The sequence below is a fragment of the Oncorhynchus mykiss genome, chromosome 4 (genome assembly GCF_057628025.1).
Source record: "Oncorhynchus mykiss isolate SJ-2025 chromosome 4, ASM5762802v1, whole genome shotgun sequence".
Taxonomy (NCBI): Eukaryota; Metazoa; Chordata; class Actinopteri; order Salmoniformes; family Salmonidae; genus Oncorhynchus; species Oncorhynchus mykiss.
Window position 1 is genome coordinate 58,106,138 of NC_143025.1, and position 20,000 is coordinate 58,126,137.

The 20,000-nt window shown below is 43.1% G+C and overlaps 1 protein-coding gene across 9 annotated transcripts in view; it reads right to left on the minus strand.

Annotated features, from left to right (window-relative positions):
* The window catches only part of LOC110522031 (ectonucleotide pyrophosphatase/phosphodiesterase family member 1), a 67,183-nt gene that overhangs the window by 41,940 nt on the left and 5,243 nt on the right, over positions 1 to 20,000 (minus strand). For 7 of the 9 annotated variants that reach the window (XR_016495353.1, XR_016495352.1, XR_016495351.1 and 4 more), the window contains 8 exons: positions 19,209 to 19,334; positions 18,163 to 18,226; positions 13,611 to 13,708; positions 11,121 to 11,200; positions 10,531 to 10,650; positions 4,316 to 4,425; positions 4,045 to 4,110; positions 3,834 to 3,906 (listed from right to left, as the gene is read on the minus strand). Coding sequence is in view for 4 of the 9 variants with exons in the window: in XM_021600094.3 (XP_021455769.3) it covers positions 3,834 to 3,906; positions 4,045 to 4,110; positions 4,316 to 4,425; positions 10,531 to 10,650; positions 11,121 to 11,200; positions 13,611 to 13,708; positions 18,163 to 18,226; positions 19,209 to 19,334 (737 nt within the window). In the remaining 5 variants the exon portion in view is untranslated. Of the gene's footprint in view, positions 1 to 3,833; positions 3,907 to 4,044; positions 4,111 to 4,315; positions 4,426 to 5,842; positions 5,928 to 10,530; positions 10,651 to 11,120; positions 11,201 to 13,610; positions 13,709 to 18,162; positions 18,227 to 19,208; positions 19,335 to 20,000 lie in introns of those variants that run through there. The other 2 variants (XM_090232374.1, XM_090232372.1) reach the window with 1 other exon arrangement.

Genomic DNA, 20,000 nt, shown 5'->3' on the forward strand with positions numbered 1-20,000 from the left:
TATAAATTCAAAGATGAAAAAGCCTGGGAGGAGAGATGACTAGAAACGATTCGGCTGGCCGTTTTAGGTGTGGATTAATTGTCGGAGTAGAGGACCTTGTGCATTTCAGGTAAAATAACAACTCAGTGTTTATATCCCTGGACAAATTAGCTAGCAACAGCAAGCAAGCAAAATAGGACAAATTAGCTAGCAAGTGCAAGCTAACTAGCTAAATTGCCATACATCTTTTCGACCTGTCCCCAATTTAATGTCATTGGTTCAGAGTTTGTTTTGATATTTTAACATGCGTGTCGTTATCACATTTGGTGTAGCGAGATAAAAAATATGTATGGACGATATTGACAACTGCATGACAACTGACAGCGGGAGCAACATGATAAAAGCATTGCGCTTGAACAACTGGACCCGCCTGAACAACTGGACCCGCCAAAAAAGTAATGTTCAGGCCAGCTGTAAGCTAAGGTGTTAGTAGTTGTATCACTCTGCCAATCCAAAAGCAAATAACCACAGGCTGTTTTAAATCATAACAAATTAACATATTTTCAAACAAAATTATTATATTAATTACATATTCAAACAGCTAGTAGTCAAACATTCCCCCCCCAAAAAAGATGTGTGGAGTTCATTTGTTTTGCACAAATAGGCCTCGAGGCTTTGTATATTTTTTTATTTTAATAAAGAAAATTCAATTAAGAATTGTGTCATGGCCTTTTTTGATTTGTTTAGAGAAAAACAAGAAATTGAGATATATATCGTGAATCGTCCAAAAATCTTTTATTTTATTTTTTTAATATTACTTTTAGGCCATATCGCCCAGCCCTCACTTCAACCAAAACAAATTTCTGCATTTCCTGAACTCAATTGCAGTGGTGGAAAAAGTACCAAATTGTCATACTTGAGTAAAAGCAAAGATATGTTAATAGAAAATTACTCAAAAGTCACCCAGGAAAATACTACTTGAGTAAAAGTATTTTGTTTTAAATATACTTAAGTATCAAAAGTAAATGTAATTGATAAAAATGTACTTAAGTATCAAAAGTAAAACCTATAAATAATTAATTTCAGATCACATCGTTTTTATTTACGTATAGCCAGGGGCACACTCCAACACTCAGACCTAATTTACAAACAAAGCATATTTGTTTAGTGAGTCCTCCAGATCAGAGGCAGTAGATGACCAGGGATGTTCTCTTGTGCGCGAATTGGAACATTTTCCTGTCCTGCTGAGATTTCAAAATGTAACGAGTACTTTTAAGTGTCAGGGAAAATGTATGGAGTAAAAAGTACAGTATTTTCTTGAGGAATGTAGTGAAGTAAAAGTTGTCAAAAATAAGTAAAGTAAAGATACAAAAAGAAAAAAGACTTAAGTAGTACTTGAAAGTATTTTTACATATGCACTTTCCACCACTGCTCAATTGAGATAATTTCCACACTGTCATGTAGGGCTGCACGATATGGGCAAATAATCTAGGACTTATTTTAAACCAAATGTTGCAACTGCGATTTGACTTGTGAATTAAAGCAAAACTGTTGGAATCATGGAAATAGAATGACTACTGCAATTCTATAGTTAGAATATAACAGTGGGCATTTTGAATAGTGTTGATTGAGATGACAACAAATGCCAGGGATGAGTTATTGTGACAGGGTAGGAACTAAAGTGTTGATAAGTGTTTCCTAGGGGAACCTATAAGCTTTGGCTACATTGCATGTTATCTTAGCTACTTCATGTAGCTAACATATTCTTGCTTTGCTTTGATTTAGAAGATACTGTTGCACAAACATGCTGATTTAGGTCTACACCATCACTGGTATTATCAGGCTGTATTAGTGTTATGAATTTTATGTATAATGACTAAATTATGTATAAGTTTAAAGTTATGATAGGACTATAACTAACAGAATTCTACCCTGTCTCTGTATAATGATTTGAATGTTTGTGCATAGGAAAAGAGGAACTGTTGACAGACAACTTGTGACAGACAACTTGTGACCATAGTGGAACTGATAACAGGATAGAGTTCTCGTCCCCACCCTGGGGGGCGAGAAACCGTTAGGCTTGCAGTAGATTGTGTAACATGTGGCAGGATATGATAAGCAATGTATGTGTTGGAATAAACTTGTGTTATAAAGCATTGTCATAGAAGAGGAGGGACACTTATGACGTTATGTGTGATATATAAACTAATGTACATGATATGATTGGCTCTCGTAAATAAACGTTGCTGACTATTGTAGACTGGCCTCTTGTCTGTTTCATTTCAACAAGAATCTTATAAATTCTTGGTAGAAGACCGAGTAGTTCAATTGAAGTTCAGTTTATGAACATTGAGAATATAATTCTCTTAACAATTAGCTAGCTACGTTTGCTCTTACTCAGTACATTTATTAGCTAGCTACTAGCATTAGCGGCTAACAATTAGCATCTCACAAGATTTAGGGCAACTTGCTAAGAAAAGGCAAACTAGTTGTTTGCTGGTGTAAGAAACACAAACTAACAGTGTCATTACAGAACTAGTGGATTTATATTAAGAAGCAAAGAGAAAACGGCATCATTGTCATCAACATTGTTGCATGTGCTGCATTGACCATGCAGACTGACCGCAAGTGTCTCTTGGTTGAGGAACATCAAATGCGCTCCTTGAGTGACAGGGGGCGTTGCTAGGCCTGTGTAGAGAGTGGCACGGAGCGGAAGAGCGGAGAGAGATGATTCAAGTAGCGAAGTAAACTATAAAAATTGATATTACCCATGGCATATCACATAGAGAAGGACTATATCAAGGGACACTAGTGTGGAGTATAGAATTCTACAGTTTACTACAGAATTCAATTGGAAGTACAATAGTATTCTTTAGAAAACTGTACTATTTTTTTATGTGGGCTGAGGGGGAACTTTTTGTGGTGACGGATACATACAAGATTAATAACAACATAGAACACAACACGTTATAGACGTCACAAAAACATTGCGCACGCTTCAATGGGGAAGAAGGCCATGTGTTGTTGTGATTCTGGAGGCTAGGTGTTGTTGTGATTCCAGATAGCAAGCAACAATTGACAAGAAACTGCCATGTGGGAAATCGTAGGTGGCTAATTTCAGATAGTTAAAAAAAAAAAAATCTTGTTCTTGATACCATGTCTTGTTTTGACTGATGTCACGTCTATGCTAATATGACTAAAATTTGCTAGCCAGCTAACCAACAACTGTAACAATGTATTTGAGAGACAAGTGTTCATTGTGCAAAAGTATATATTTTTTTAAATAAACATTGGAGACAAGATATAGTTTACATGTCAATCTAAGCCACCAGAGACTCTGGGTTCGCGCCCAGGCTCTGTCGTAACCGGCCGCGACCGGGAGGTCCGTGGGGCGACGCACAATTGGCATAGCGTCGTCCGGGGTAGGGAGGGATTGGCCGGTAGGGGTATCCTTGTCTCATCGCGCACCAGCGACTCCTGTGGCGAGCCGGGAGCAGTGCACGCTAACCAAGGTTGCCAGGTGCACAGTGTTTCCTCCGACACATTGGTGCGGCTGGCTTCCGGGTTGGATGCTCGCTGTGTTAAAGAAGCAGTGTGGCTTGGTTGGGTTGTGTATCGGAGGACGCATGACTTTCAACCTTCGTCTCTCCCGAGCCCATATGGGAGTTGTAGCGATGAGACAAGATAGTAAAAAAATAAAAAAATACACGCGCTTACAGTGCATTTGGAAAGTGTTGCTTTGTTAGAGTCCAAAACATGTTGTTTCAGACCACACAGAGGGTGCCTGTTTTGATTGGTTATGAATGACTTACGCAATGGATTGGTCGGTTTTAATGAGTAGAGCTGCATCCTACCTGACTGCTCATTGGTCCGTATCGATGGCCAGCAGAGTCTGGTTCCTCCAGGTACAAAGTGTAGAAATCAGGCCTACAAGAAAAAAAAAGGACACAGATTACACACTATGTTCTATGTTGTAAAGAGTCCTCTCAAAAGATGTAAGTGTAAGTGGTCTGTCCTTCAAAATCAGGATTACAGTATATAATGGTTATGAGATGCATAATATACCTTTCCCCTTGAGGCAAATTCAGCCATTGAAATATGGTTGAGATTCTCTCCTCGAATGGGATGTTCCTGGTAGAAAGAAACACTTTTATTCTTAGTATCACTATGGATAGTTTAAACACACTACATTGCAGAAAAATGCTCCAAATAACATCCATAATTTGTATCCTACAAAAAAAATGTGGTGTTCGTTATAGGATCATTAGCTCTCTTATTAGATACTCCTCTTTATTGTGCCCACAAACAGGAAATACCATTATGCAAGTCCTCTCACCTGTCATACATCTTGTAGAAGTCGGGGAATCTTCCGTTGATGGCCACATCAGCACCCGGCCAGAAGAATGTGGCTGACTTCAGCTTATTGTACATGGCAGTGAGCCAAACCTACAGAGAGAGTGAGAGTGCGAGGGAGATAGTAGAGGTGAACTTGTAGTCAAAAGAGCATCAGAGTCCTATAGACAACTAATTTCTCATTCATTCTAATACATCAAAATAACCAATACCTAATCCATTACACCTAAAGATATTTTCCCAATAAACGTATCAAAACTGACCTACATATGGTTCATTACATACTGTATATCATTAAATTATGTTAATTTGATCAGACCAAGCAGTACCATCCATTACAGCTTAAGATTTATCCTAACGAGTGATATAGAATTGGCCTACTTACTGTATATGTTAATCAATAACACTATTTATGGATTAAAGTAATCTTCCTGACTGCGTTCACACATGGCTAATTACAGTCATGAGCATGTTTCAAGTTGTATTAGTCATATGGGATATACACATGGTATACTGTACACCGTCCAACAAAAAGTTTACTTGCAAGGTCCTTCTCGACAATGCAACAATAAATAATAAAAGATAATACAAACATAACGAAAATGGCTCAGTAGAATATAGTAAACATTTGAGCATAAGTATACTACAGGAGGGCACAATTTATAGTCCATTATTCACACGTGATTTGGGGAAGGGGGGGATAGGGGGTTAAAAATGGTTAAAATTATTCAGTATTTAGCAATGATAATAAGAGTCTGGTAGCAGCAGTTGCAATGTGGGTGAGCATGAATGTATATACACACAGAGTACAAAACCTTAGCAACACATTCCTAATATTGAGTTGCACCCACTTTTGCCCTCAGAACAGCCTCAATCCATCAGGGCATGGACTCTACAAGGAGTCGAAAGCGTTCCATAGGGATACTGGCCCATGTTGACTCCAATGCTTCCCACGGTTATGTCAAGTTGGCTGGTTGTCCTTTGGGTGGTGGACCATTTTTGATACACACGGGAAACTGTTGAGCATGAAAATCCCAGCGACTCAAACCGGTACGCCTTGCACCTACTACCGTTCCCCGTTCAAAGGCACTTAAATATTTGGTCTTGTCCATTCACCCTCAGAATGGCATACACAATCCATGTCTCAATTGTCTCAATTGCCTTAAAATATCCTTCTTTAACCTGTATTTCCCCTTCATCATCTACACTGATTGAAGTGGATTTAACAGGTGACATCAATAAGGAATCATAGCTTTCACCTGGTCAGTTTGTCATGGAAAGAGCAGATGTTCCTAATGTTTTGTACACTCTGCATTCAGAAACATTCAGACCTCTTCACTTATTCCACATTTTGTTGCATTACAGCCTTACTCCAAAAAAGTTTAAATATTTTCTTTTTTAAAACTTAATCTACACACAATACCCCATAATGACAAAGCGAAAATAGGTTATTAAATTTTTTAGCAAATTTATAAAAAAGAAAAAACATATTTACATAAGTATTCCGAACCTTTTCTATGAGACTCGAAATTCAGCGCAGGTGCATCCTGTTTCCATTGATCATCCTTGAGAAGTTTCTAAAACTTGGAGTCCACCTGTGATAAATTCAAATTATTGGACATGATTTGGAAAGACACACACCTATCTATGTAAAGGTCCCACAGTTGACAGTGCATGTCAGAGCAAAAACCAAGCCATGAGGTCGAAGGAATTGTCCTTAGAGATCGGAGACAGGATTGTGTCTGGGGAACAGTACCAAAACATTTCTGGAGCATTGAAGGTCCCCAAGAACACAATGGCCTCCATCATTCTTAAATGGAACCACTAAGACTCTTCCTTGAACTGGCCGCCTGGCCAAACTGCAATCGGGGGAGAAGCACCTTGGTCAGGGAAGTGACCAAAAACCCGATGGGCATTCTGACAGAGCACCAGATTTCCTCTGTGGAGATGGTTGTTCTTCTGGAAGGTTCTACCATCTCTGCAGCACTCCACCTATCAGGCCTTTATGGTAGAGTGGCCAGACGAAGCCACTCCTCAGTAAAAGGCACATGACAGCCCGCTTGTAGTTTGCCAAAAGGCACCAAGACTGAACTCTTTGGCCTGAGTGCCTACGATGAAGCATGGTGGTGGAGGCATCATGCTGTGGGGATGTTTTTCAACGGGGAGACTCGTCAGGATCGAGGGAAAGATGAAAGGAGCAAAGTACAGAGAGATCCTTGATGAAAACCTGCTCCAAAGAGCTCAGGACCTCAGACTGGGGTGAAGGTTCACCTTCCAACAGGAAGGGACAAGTCTCTGAATGTCCTGGAGTGGCCCAGCCAGAGCCAAGACTTGAACCCAATCGAACATCTTTGGAGAGACTTGAAAATAGCTGTGCAGCGACGCTCTCCATACAACCTGAAAGAGTTTGAGAGGATCTGCAGAGAAGAATGGGAGAAACTACCCAAATACAGGTATGCCAAGCTTTTAGCGGCAAACCCAAGAAGACTCAAGGCTGTAATCGCTGCCAAAGGCACTTCAACAAAGTCCTGAGTAAAGGGTCTGAATACTTATGTAAATGTGTAAATGTGTTTATTTTTAATACAATTGCAAAAAAATCTAAACTGTTTTTTTGCTTTGTCATTATGGTTTATTGTGTGTTGATTGATGAGGGAAAAAAACTATTCTATTTTAGAATAAAGCTGCAAGAAAACGTGGAAAAAGTCAAGGGGTCTGAATACTTTCCAAATGCACTGTAAGCGCGTGTATGTCTGTGTGATTGCGTGAGTGCATGTGTGCTAAGGTGCGGAGAATCGGAGCAGGTGGTCAGTCCAGTTCAAGTGTTCAGCAGTCTGATGGCTTGTAGATATGTCTCTGAGCTGGTTGGTATCAGACCTCATGCTCTGATAATGTCTGCCCAACAGTAAGGGGGTGGAGAGCTTGTGGCTGGGGTGTGTGGGGTCCTTGATGACGCTGTGGCCTTCCTCAGGCACCGCTTCGAGTAGATCACCTGGATGGGTGGGAGCACGATCCCAGTGATGTACTGTGCCGTCTTCACCACCTGCGGGAGGGCCTCGCGGTTGTGGACGGAGCGATTCCCGTACCTGGCCGTGATGCAACCGTTTAGGACGCGCTCCATGGTGCAGCAGTAGTATTTGGAGAGGACCCGGTGTGGCATGTCAAATGTCTTCAGCCCCCTTAAGTAGAAGAGACACATATTACCTATGATGCACCCTCTTGACAAGAATGGTGGTGTTGGTCCATGTCAAGTCCTCGGTGATGTGGATGCAGAGGAACTTAAATCTGCTGACCCTCTCTACTGCAGTCCCGTTGATGTGGATGTTCCCTCTTCTACTTCCTGTAGTTAACAATTAACTCATTTACTTTGCTGATGTTGAGAGGGAGTTGGTGTTGTGCAAAGCCACGCAGTCATAGGGGAACAGGGAGTACAGCAGAGAGCTGAGGACACACCTCTGAGGGGCCCCTGTGTTAAGAGTCAGTGTAGAGGATGTGTTGTTGCCAATCCTCACAGCCTATGGTCAGCCCATCAGGAAGTCCAGGATCCGTGCTTGGAGGGAACAATAGTGTTGATGAACAGCATTCTCACCTAGGTGTTCCTCTTGTACAGTTATGGCTGTGTGAATAGCGATGGAAATGTAATCTTCTGTGTATCTGTTAGAGCAGTAGGCAAATTGGAGTGGGTTCAGTGCCCTAGCATGCTGGCCTTTGTGGGCCATGACCAGCCTCTCGAAGCACTTCATGATGACCGGGGTGAGTACGACGGACAATAATCATTTGGGCATGTCACCTTGGAAGCACAGCCGTGAGCTGCCCAGTGAAACGGGCCTACCAGACAAGCTAAATTACTTCTATGCTCGCATCAAAGCAAGCGACACTGAAACATGCACGACAGTATCAGCTGTTCCTGACTACTGTGTGATCACGTTCTCCGTAGCCAATGTGAGTAAGACCTTTTAAAACAGTTCAACATGCACAAGGCAGCAAGGCCAGACGGAATACCAGGATGAGTACTCCGAGCATACGCTGACCAGCTGGCAAGTGTCTTCACCAACATTTTCTACCTGTCCCTGACTGACTCTAATACCAACATGTTTCAAGCAGACCACCATAGTCCCTGTGCCCAAGAACACTAAGGTAACCTGCCTAAATGACTACCGACCTGTAACGCTCATGTCTGTAGCCATGAAGTGCTGAAGGCTGGTCATGGCTCACATCAACACCATTATCCCAGAAACCCTAGACCCACTCCAATTTGCATACCGCCCCAAAAGATCCACAGATGATGCAATCTCTACTGCACTCCATACTGCCCTTTCCCACCTGGACAAAAGGAACACCTATGGTAGAATGCTATTCATTGACAACAGCTCAGCGTTCAACACCATAGTGTCCTCAAAGCTCATCACTAAGATAAGGACCCTGGGACTAAACACCTCCCTCTACAACTGGATCCTGGTCTTCCCGATGGGCAGCCCCCAGGTGATAAGGGTAGGTAACAACACATCCGCCACACTGATCCTCAACACGGGGGCCCCTCAGGGGTGCGTGCTCAGTCCCCTCCTGTACTCCCTGCTCACTCATGACTGCATGGCCAGGCACGACTCCAACACCATCATTAAGTTTGCAGATGACAGTGGTAGGCCTGATCACCGACAACGATGAGACAGCCTATAGGGAAGAGATCAGAGACCTGGCCGTGTGGTGCCAGAATAACAACCTCTCCCTCAACGTAATCAAGACAAAGGAGATGAATGTCGACTACAGGAAAAGGAGGATCGAGCACGGCCCCATTCTCATCGCAGGGCTGTGGTGGAGCAGGTTGAGAGCGTCAAGTTCCTTGGTGTCCACATCACCAACAAACTATCATGGTTCAAACACACCAAAACAGTCTTGAAGAGGGCACAACAAAGCCTATTCTCCCTCAGGAGACTGAAATAATTTGGCATGGATCCTCAGATCCTCAAAAAGTTCTACAGCTGCACTGTCGAGAGCATCCTGACTTGTTGCATCACTGCCTGGTACGGCAACTGCTCGGCCTCTGACCGCAAGGCACTACAGAGGGTATTGTATACGGCCCAGTACATCACTGGGGCCAAGTTTCCTGCCATCCAGGACCTCTATACCAGGCGGTGTCAGAGGAAGGCCCTAAAAAAATTGTCAAAGACTCCAGCCACCATAGTCATAGACTGTTCTCTCTGCTACCGCACGGCAAGCAGTACCAGAGCGCCAAGTCTAGGTCCAAAAGGCTTCTTAACAGCTTCTACCCCAAAGCCATAAGACTCCTGAACAGCTAATAAAATGGCTACCCCCCCGCCCCTCTTTTACTCTGCTGCTACTCTCTGTTTATTATCTATACATAGTCACTTTAACTCTACCTACATTTACATATTGCCTACATGTACATTGACTCTGTACCGGTACCCCCTGTAGGGTATATAGCATCGCTACTGTTATTTTACCACTGCTCTTTAATTATTTGTTACTTTAGTTTATTTTCAAAACTGCATTGTTGGTTAAGGGCTTGTAAGTAAGTATTTCACTGTAAGGTCTACCTACACCTGTTGTATTCGGCACGTGACAAATAAAATGTGATATTATGTGGAGCTGAGCAATTCGCCCACCTCAGAGCGATAAAGAGGAGAACTGTCACTGAAAACAGCTGCCTAACACACTTTTTTCATAGAAAGCTCATTAGAGTGTATCATGATCAAAGACCCATAACTACTGTTCTCACTCAATACTTTATATATCATTATATCCCGTGTGTTTTGTGACAAGGCTGAGACTTTGTTTTTGCGACATTTTCTCCTTGTTAGTTGGTATTTCTCAGTCGATGTTTAGATTTGTGCAATAAGTATACAGAATGTTATTTGGCACAGTGCTGTAATGTCATTATGTCCTATTGTTAGGGTTTTTAGTAAACACAGTACAGGGGAACTTCCTCAATGACATTCATCTTCCTCATCCATTTTTCCAGCTCCATGTTTTGCAGAGGAAATGTTCACTAATCCCTGTCTGTCTGTGGCTCCTTGTCTAAGACTACTTATGTTATCCCAAGCTCCCCTCTTCAGGTCACAAGTTCAGTTTCACAAAACACTAGGGCCACATTGCTAAAAAACAATAAGCTGTACCAATAAACTAAAATGTAATTAACGCCCAATGTTTGCAGTTTTTTTGTATTCTAATGTATTCACTCACTGGTTCTCCTTGGTACCACTTGGCGTTGAATTTCTCAGCCACTTTCAGACTGAAGGAGGCGTTGCGGGTCACATCGTACATCTTGTTGTCCACGATCCCATGGGACTCTGGATAGAGACCCTGTGGGAGTAACACACACACACACACACACACACAGAGGTTTACACACCCGGTGCTTTGACAGCTGCAGGGCTAAGTGGGCTTGTCCTCTGTATTTTTACATCTACCGTTGAATGGACTTCATCATTTCATCACACGGAGTCACAACACTGCGTGTTGAAAGAGAAGTCTGGTGGTTAACTGAAAAGGGTTGGGTAAACCAGTAGAGCTAAAATCGCTGCCCAGAGTTGCACATTCGAACCACAGTTTCTCATCAGAAGCAGCATGTGCGAGCCATCAAGCCACAAGAAGAGGTTTTTTGGGGATTATTCATGGTAAGTGACTGTACTTGATGGATAAGGTGATTTTTAAAAAAGAAAAAGAAAAGTGATTCCAAAGAGTGAAGCAATTTTCAAATAAAACACGTTGTGTATACAATTCTTTACCAAAGTAACTGGTTACATATAAACTAAGAGGAGCGACACCCTTACAGTCACAATGGTGTAGTGGTTGGGGAAGGTCTTGGTGGGATAGGCAGGTCTCATGTACGGGGTAGTGGTGCCACAGTTGCCTGAAATAGAATGAAGTCAAATCAAATAAAAAAATCTAAGCTGCCAAAGAAACAGCTGTGATAGGATCCTAGGATCCTTTACCTAAACAGAATAATTTCCCTGAAATTGTTTGAAAGGATGTCAGACTGCCAAACGCGCAAGTAGACAAAGAAACAAGGAGCGCGTTCCTCTGCCCAGGCGTTGCTGACGCCTGCCAGATCTTACAAAGCCTGGATAGGTATTTTATGTATCAGCTAACCACATATGTTATAGCAATCTGCCAGTCAATAATGTGGCACGCAACCATTAGTTGATGCATACAACGTCTGAGCCAGGGAACACAACCAATCTCATGACTGGCTGAGTTCAAACCAGGTCTCATGCATGTCACTAGACTGTTCCCCATCAAAATCTGTTTAAACTAGAGATATGTTTTTTTGCATGGGCTGCATCTCAATCCACTGCATCTGCCGGCTTTACGCATCTGTGGTGGAAGGTGGCCGAGCTACAGTTGTGTTTGTCAGACCAGGAGATCCGGGAACCAGTTTTTTTTTTTAAATCTATGGAAGCATTTAAGTACTTTAGTGCCCATCCCCCAAAAATCGTATATATAGGGGAGAATGGGTAAGTTGAGCCACCCTCGTTTCTAGGAAACCATACACAAAATGAATTATTTAATTTTGTGTAAATATTTAGGAAGATGTCATACACTCAATGTACAGTGCATTTGGCAGACCCCTTGACTTTCTCCGCATTGCTACGTTACAGCCTTATTCTAAAATTGATTCAATTGTTTTCCCCCCCTCATCAATCTACATACAATTGCCCATAATGACAAAGCAAAAACAGGTTTACAGAAATTGTTGCTAATCGATTTAAAAATAAAAAAACTGAAATAACACATTTACATAAGTATTCAGACCGTTTACTCTACTTTGTTGAAGCACCTTTGGCAGCAATTACAGCATCGAGTCTTCTTGGGTATGACACTACAAGCTTGGCACACCTGTATTTGGGGAGTTTCTCCCATTCTATTCTCTGCACATCCTCTCAAGCTCTGTCAGGTTAGAAGGGGAGCGTTGCTGCACAGCTATTTTCCGGTCCCTCCAGAGATGTTCGATTGGGTTCAAGTCGGGCTCTGGTTGGGCCACTCAAGGACATTCAGAGACTTGTTCTGAAGCCACTCCTGCATTGTCTTGGCTGTGCTTAGGGTCGTTGTCCTGTTGGAAAGTAAACCTTCACCTCCCTGACCAAGGCCCTTCTTCCCCGATTGCTCAGCTTGGACAGGCGGCCAGCTCTAGGAAGAGTCTTGGTGGTTCCAAACCTCTTCCATTTAAGAATGATGGAGGCCACTGTGTTCTTGGGAATCTTCAATGCTGCAGACATTTTTTGGTACCCTTCCACAGATCTGTAGAGCACTGTCTCAGGACAATTCCTTCGACCTCATGGCTTGGTTTTTGCTCTGAAATGCACTGTCAACTGTGGGACCTTATATAGACAGGTGTGTGCCTTTCCAAATCATGTCCAATCAATTACATTTATCACAGGTGGACTCTGATCAAGTTGTGGAAACAGCTCAAGGATGATCAATGGAAAATAGGATGCACCTGAGCTCAATTTCAAGTCAAATAGAAAAGGGTCTGAATACTTATTTAAATACGTTTTTTAATTTTTTTTATATACATTTCTATAAACCAGTTTGTCATTATGGGGTATTGTGTGTAGATTGCTGAGCAACATTTATCATTTAATCCATTTAGAATAAGGCAGGAAAATGTGGAAAAAGTAAAGGCGTCTCAATATTTTCCAAAGGCACTGTATGTATATAGATGTTTGTTCGAAAGAATACTATATTTCCCCTGAAGGAGTGCTGTAAAAAATGGCTCAACTTACCCCACTCTACCGTACGACAGACACTTCAAAGCATACTTCCTTTTGATGTGTGTTTTGACTCTCAGTTCTGTTATTCAATACCTTCTATGAGCTAATAGCAGTAAGGCCAAATTCTATCTTTCATCAAATTATTTATTTATTATAAATCAAATAGCTAAATGATCCTTGGTATGATCATCTTATAACAATTCCATACGTTAGCTTGGTATAAACCCAGGCTCGGGTCCGATAGGGGAATCATTTTACAAGGACGGCTCATAATAAAGTCTGGAACGGAGTGAATGAAATGGCATCAAACCATGTGTTTGATACCGTTGCACTCATCACTCTCCAGTCATTACCACGAGCCCATCTTCCCCAATTAAAGGCGCCACCGACCTCCTGTGATTTATTGTGACCAGAAAGAGACATCTCTAGTTGCTTGTAATCGGACTTCACTTCAACCAAAAAACACATTTTTGCCAGAAGAATTATTACAACGTCTCACTCCAAATGTTGCCCTCAGAAAACAATGGTGTGCTTGGGGGACTGACTTACGTAATTTGTTGATGACTGGAAGAAGACTGCCATAGGCCTTTAAATAACCTGCCCGGAAGCCATCCATAGACACCAGGATCAGAGGGGGTTTGGAAAAACTGGAGGACACAAACAAAACCAGAGAATGAGCTGTATTGAGGTTACATTTAGAAACTCTTCTAGGGGAAAACAGAATATACATTTTCCCTGGAAAGCATGAATCTAAAACCGTCTAAGTCTGGCACAGTGGAGATGTTTACAGTGGAAACAGTTCCAGTAGCTGTGCTGTGACTATGTGGGGGAACACAAAGCAGCCCTTTGTTTGGAGGGGAACTGACGTGAATGGACTGGATGAGGAGAGGCAGGATGGATTCAGCCCACACAGACACACAGCGAGAGGAGGGGCAGGGCAGGAAGAGGCCTGTGGCTAGATGGCTGCATCCAAGATGAATCAAAAGCCTGTGGGTTACACTGGGTTTCCCCTTTCCCTTAAACTGAAACTTTCCCCTTCCCTTTTTCAACAGAAATACAATGCAGGATACAGCCAAATATCTGTTGAACACAATTTTTGCTTTTTCTTTCTCTCTTCCTTCCCCCCTCTTTTCTCCCACATAACAGATAACATTGGCTGGGGTAAGTGACGTTATATTTGAGTTATTTAAGTCTCTCTGTGGTTCTGTAATAGGCGTATAAAACGTATCTATACATCATGACAGAGAGGGTCATACCAGGGTCCTATAAACACTTACCACTAATAAATAAACCCTAAATTGAAGTTACAGCCAAATAGAAACACCTTAAAAATAAATAACGAGTGACGTCAGTCATAAAAATACAAATAAAAAACGATCAAAAGAAAAAACATTCATTAGTTCAAAGCCCTTTGGAAAGGACTTAAGACTAAAAATGGACTCGAGACAAAACCAGACATTTACTTTTCCATAGTCTAACAAGTCTGGGGTCACAGCCTTACCACTACACACACATTGGGTTAATCCTGTTTTGTCTCACATCTATAGTAGTATTTACAAGTAGAGCAAATGGCCTCAAATTGTGTACAGTACATTGGCGTCATAATGTGCTGTGTTGTCTATAGTACCCACAGATTGTAATGTGACAGTACTCTATGTGTACAGTATACAGCCCTGCATGTCCCCAGGCACCCTCATTTGTTAACTTCTGTGATTGAAAAAGCCTTGGTTTCATGCATGTCAACATCAGAAGCCTCCTCCCTAAGTTTGTTTTACTCACTGCTTTAGCACACTCTGCTAACCCTGATGTCCTTGCCGTGTCTGAATCCTGGCTCAGGAAGGCCACCAAAAATTCTGAGATTTCCATACCCAACTATAACATTTTATGTCAAGATAGAACTACAAAAGGGGGAGGAGTTGCAGTCTACTGCAGAGATAGCCTGCAAAGTAATGTCATACTTTCCAGGTCCATACCCAAACAGTTCGAACTACTAATTAAAAAAATTACTCTCTCCAGAAATAAGTATCTCACTGTTGCCGCCTGCTACCGACCCCCCTCAGCTCCCAGCTGTGCCCTGGACACCATTTGTGAATTGATCGCCCCCCATCTAGCTTCAGAGTTTGTTCTGTTAGGTGACCTAAACTGGGATATGCTTAACACCCCGGCAGTCCTACAATCTAAGCTAGATTCCCTCAATTTTACACAAATCATCAAGGAACCCACCAGGTACAACCCTAAATCTGTAAACAAGGGCACCCTCATAGACGTCATCCTGACCAACTGGCCCTCCAAATACACCTCCGCTGTCTTCAACCAGGATCTCAGCGATCACTGCCTCATTGCCTGTATCCGCTATGGATCTGCAGTCAAACAACCACCCCTCATCACTGTCAAACGCTCCCTAAAACACTTCTGTGAGCAGGCCTTTCTAACCGACCTGGCCCGGGTATCCTGGAAGGATATTGATCCTCCCGTCAGTTGAGGATGCCTGGTCATTCTTTAAAAGTAACTTCCTCACCATTTTAGATAAGCATGCTCCGTTCAAAAAATGCAGAACTAAGAACAGATATAGCCCTTGGTTCACTCCAGACCTGACTGCCCTCGACCAGCACAAAAACATCCTGTGGCGGACTGCAATAGAATCGAATTGTCCCCTCGATATGCAACTGTTCAGGGAAGTCAGGAACCAATACACGCAGTCAGTCAGGAAAGCAAAGGCCAGCTTCTTCAGGCAGAAATTTGCATCCTGTAGCTCTAACTCCAAAAAGTTCTGGGACACTGTGAAGTCCATGGAGAACAAGAGCACCTCCTCCCAGCTGCTCACTGCACTGAGGCTAGGTAACACGGTCACCACCGATAAATCCGTGATAATCGAAAACTTCAACAAGCATTTCTCAACGGCTGGCCATGCCTTCCTCCTGGCTACTCCAACCTCGGCCAACAGCTCAGCCCCCCCCCCCCCCCCCCCCCCCGCAGCTACTCGCCCAAGCCTCTCCAGGTTCTCCTTTACCCAAATCCAGATAGCAGATGTTCTGAAAGAGCTGCAAAACCTGGACCCGTACAGATGAGCTGGGCTTGACAATCTGGACCCTCTATTTCTGAAACTATCCGCCGCCATCGTCGCAACCCCCATTTACCAGCCTGTTCAACCTCTCATATCGTCTGAGATCCCCAAGGATTGGAAAGCTGCCACAGTCATCCCCCTCTTCAAAGGGGGAGACACCCTGGACCCAAACTGTTACAGACCTATATCCATCCTGCCCTGCCTGTCTAAGGTCTTCGAAAGCCAAGTCAACAAACAGGTCACTGACCATCTCGAATCCCACCGTACCTTCTCCGCTGTGCAATCTGGTTTCCGAGCCGGTCACGGGTGCACCTCAGCCACGCTCAAGGTACTAAACGATATCATAACCGCAATCGATAAAAGACAGTACTGTACAGTCGTCTTCATCGACCGTGCCAAGGCTTTCGACTCTGTCAATCACCATATTCTTATCGGCAGACTCAGTAGCCTCGGTTTTTCTGATGACTGCCTTGCCTGGTTCACCAACTACTTTGCAGACAGAGTTCAGTGTGTCAAATCGGAGGGCATGCTGTCCGGTCCTCTGGCAGTCTCTATGGGGGTGCCACAGGGTTCAATTCTCGGGCCGACTCTTTTCTCTGTATATATCAATGATGTTGCTCTTGCTGCGGGCGATTCCCTGATCCACCTCTACACAGACGACACCATTCTATATACTTCCGGCCCGTCCTTGGACACTGTGCTATCTAACCTCCAAACGAGCTTCAACGCCATACAACACTCCTTCCGTGGCCTCCAACTGCTCTTAAACGCTAGTAAAACCAAATGCATGCTTTTCAACCGTTCGCTGCCTGCACCCGCACGCCCGACTAGCATCACCACCCTGGATGGTTCCGACCTAGAATACGTGGACATCTATAAGTACCTAGGTGTCTGGCTAGACTGTAAACTCTCCTTATGTAAACTCCTCCTCATATCAAACATCTCCAATCTAAAATCAAATCTAGAATCGTATTTATATTCCGCAACAAAGCCTCCTTCACTCACGCCGCCAAACTTACCCTAGTAAAACTGACTATCCTACCGATCCTCGACTTCGGCGATGTCATCTGCAAAATAGCTTCCAATACTCTACTCAGCAAACTGGATGCAGTTTATCACAGTGCCATCCGTTTTGTTACTAAAGCACCTTATACCACCCACCACTGCGACCTGTATGCTCTAGTCGGCTGGCCCTTTGCTACATATTCGTCGCCAGACCCACTGGCTCCAGGTCATCTACAAGTCCATGCTAGGTAAAGCTCCGCCTTATCTCAGCCCACTGGTCACGATGGCAACACCCACCCGTAGCGCGCACTCCAGCAGGTGTATCTCACTGATCATCCCTAAAGCCAACACCTCATTTGGCCGCCTTTCGTTCCAGTTCTCTGCTGCCTGTGACTGGAACGAATTGCAAAAAAATAAAAAACAATAAATAAATAAATAAATAAATAAAAATCGCTGAAGTTGGAGCCTTTCATCTCCCTCACCAACTTCAAACATCTGCTATCTGAGCAGCTAACCGATCGCTGCAGCTGTACATAGTCTATCGGTAAATAGCCCACCCAATTTGACCTACCTCATCCCCCTACTGTTTATATTTATTTACTTTTCTGCTCTTTTGCACACCAATATCTCTACCTGTACATGACCATCTGATCATTTATCACTCCAGTGTTAATCTGCAAAGTTGTAATTATTTGCCTACCTCCTCATGCCTTTTGCACACAATGTATATAGACTCTCTTTTTTTCTACTGTGTTATTGACTTGTTAATTGTTTACTCCATGTGTAACTCTGTGTTGTCTGTTCACACTGCTATGCTTTATCTTGGCCATGTCGCAGTTGCAAATGAGAACTTGTTCTCAACTAGTCTACCTGGTTAAATAAAGGTGAAATAAAAATAAATAAATAAAATATACTATCAAGCCATCTCAATCAAGTACTATGTGCTGTGCACCACAGGAGGACCTTCAAGTTCAACATTAGATACTGTTTCTCACAGAGAAAGCACAGCAGTAGTTGTGGAAAAGTACTTACCTGGCAGGACATTGGGGTGTTTGAATGTCCTCGCACTCCTCTTCTATCCAGGACTTCACTCCCACTGGAAAATATCATCATCAACCATACTATCTTCACGGAGGATAACTTGAGGCTAATGTGGCTAACTACCAAACACATCAAATCTACAGTATATCTACCAGACTAAAATCTAATACGTGCTTGCAAGCATTGTGCTTGGATTGCGTAGGCTAATGCAAGCTATGGAATGGTGAATGATAGCTGAAATGACCATGAGTTAAAGCTTTATCAGGGTAGTTAGAGTGAGAAGGAAGCCAGTGTTTCTCAACCTTTGGTTCCCTGTCCGGGACTGGTCCTTGAGATGTTTCTGACTGGTCCCTCAGATGGTTAACTCTCTTGACACCAATTGAATCAGTTCTAGATGTCAGAAGGAAGGACCCTAGTTTGTTCGTCCCTGGTACAAAAAGGTGGAGAAACACTGGTCTAAAATTAAAGACTGTCAAGGATAGGGAAAGATTGAGAGGGCCTTATGTTGGGGAATTCCTTCCACCACACAGGAGGAGCTAGAAAAGAGAAATACCAATAAGCAAAAATTACACACACACACATTATCGCAAAGTGCATATAGGAACTATAGGGAAAACAATGTTTTACAATCTGAGGTGTGGTATTCACACTGTGTATATTCAGCTGCAAATGTACATCTTGAAATCCCTTAACGCAAAGTCCTAACATATGGTATGCATTACTTTCCCTGGGCATACAACCCTACCAACTCTAAACAAACAACTCTCTGAGGGAAATCATAATTAAACCATGTGCAGTGAGGAGGGCCATCACCGGACAGCACTAGGTACACTGTTTGAGTATAGGCCTTTATGTAGGATTGCACAACAGACCTGCGCCAAATACTTCAAAATATTTGAGGTGCCATTGATATAGTGTGGAGCTTGTACTTTTGGGACTATAAAAGCATTAGATAATTATTTTGATGGTCTGTTGAACACACAGATGTATTTTGGGGCTGCAACCCACACAGGGTCAGTTTAGTCTATGGCCTTTACCTTTGCAGGAGCTGTAGTAATTTGCACAGCAGTCCCCTGCTTTCACACAGTCATCCGAGCATGAGCACAGGCTATCGGCCAACCTTTGCTCGCCACAGCGGAATCTGGAGCAGGTCCAGCGCTGACCTGGAGGGGGGAGAGAAATCATTATGACGGAGAAAAAGTGTGAAAATATGTGAGTGTGAAGAAGGGAGAGTGAGGGAAGGACAGAGAGAGTTTATGACAGCGAAAATATGGGAGCACGTGTGAGAGAGTGTACGTGTGTGTATGGTTAGGAGAGTCACCTCCGAGACAAAGCAGTAGCTGAAGAATCGGTCATCACTCCTACCACTGTCTGGGACTACCCTATATCCAAACATTTCATCAATGAGTGAACTACAGTTTCTCACAATTGAATATTCTCACAAAGCACTACACTAAAGCAAGTGAGTGATACCCATTAGAACAGACAGACCAACATTCTCTCTCTGACAGCGGTCAAGTGGACAATCTATAAGAGGGATGCTAATCTCAGTCTCAGGAGACATGCTTCAGTGTTACAGCAATCATGGGGAAAATCAAAACAAATTCTGATTTACCATCCCTTCACTATAAATGGGCCTCGTAGAGGAAACACATGGGTCCCATGATGATTGGGTGGCAAAATTTTAACCACATAGTGTGGGGGAACAACACTGCCCAGATTGCCACACCACACCCAAGCTAGGGGACGGATAGCCACAGTGATAGTCACACAAGGACGGTAAAATGGAAGAGGGGTATTTTGGGGATGCTGTAATGGTCAGCCTCTTC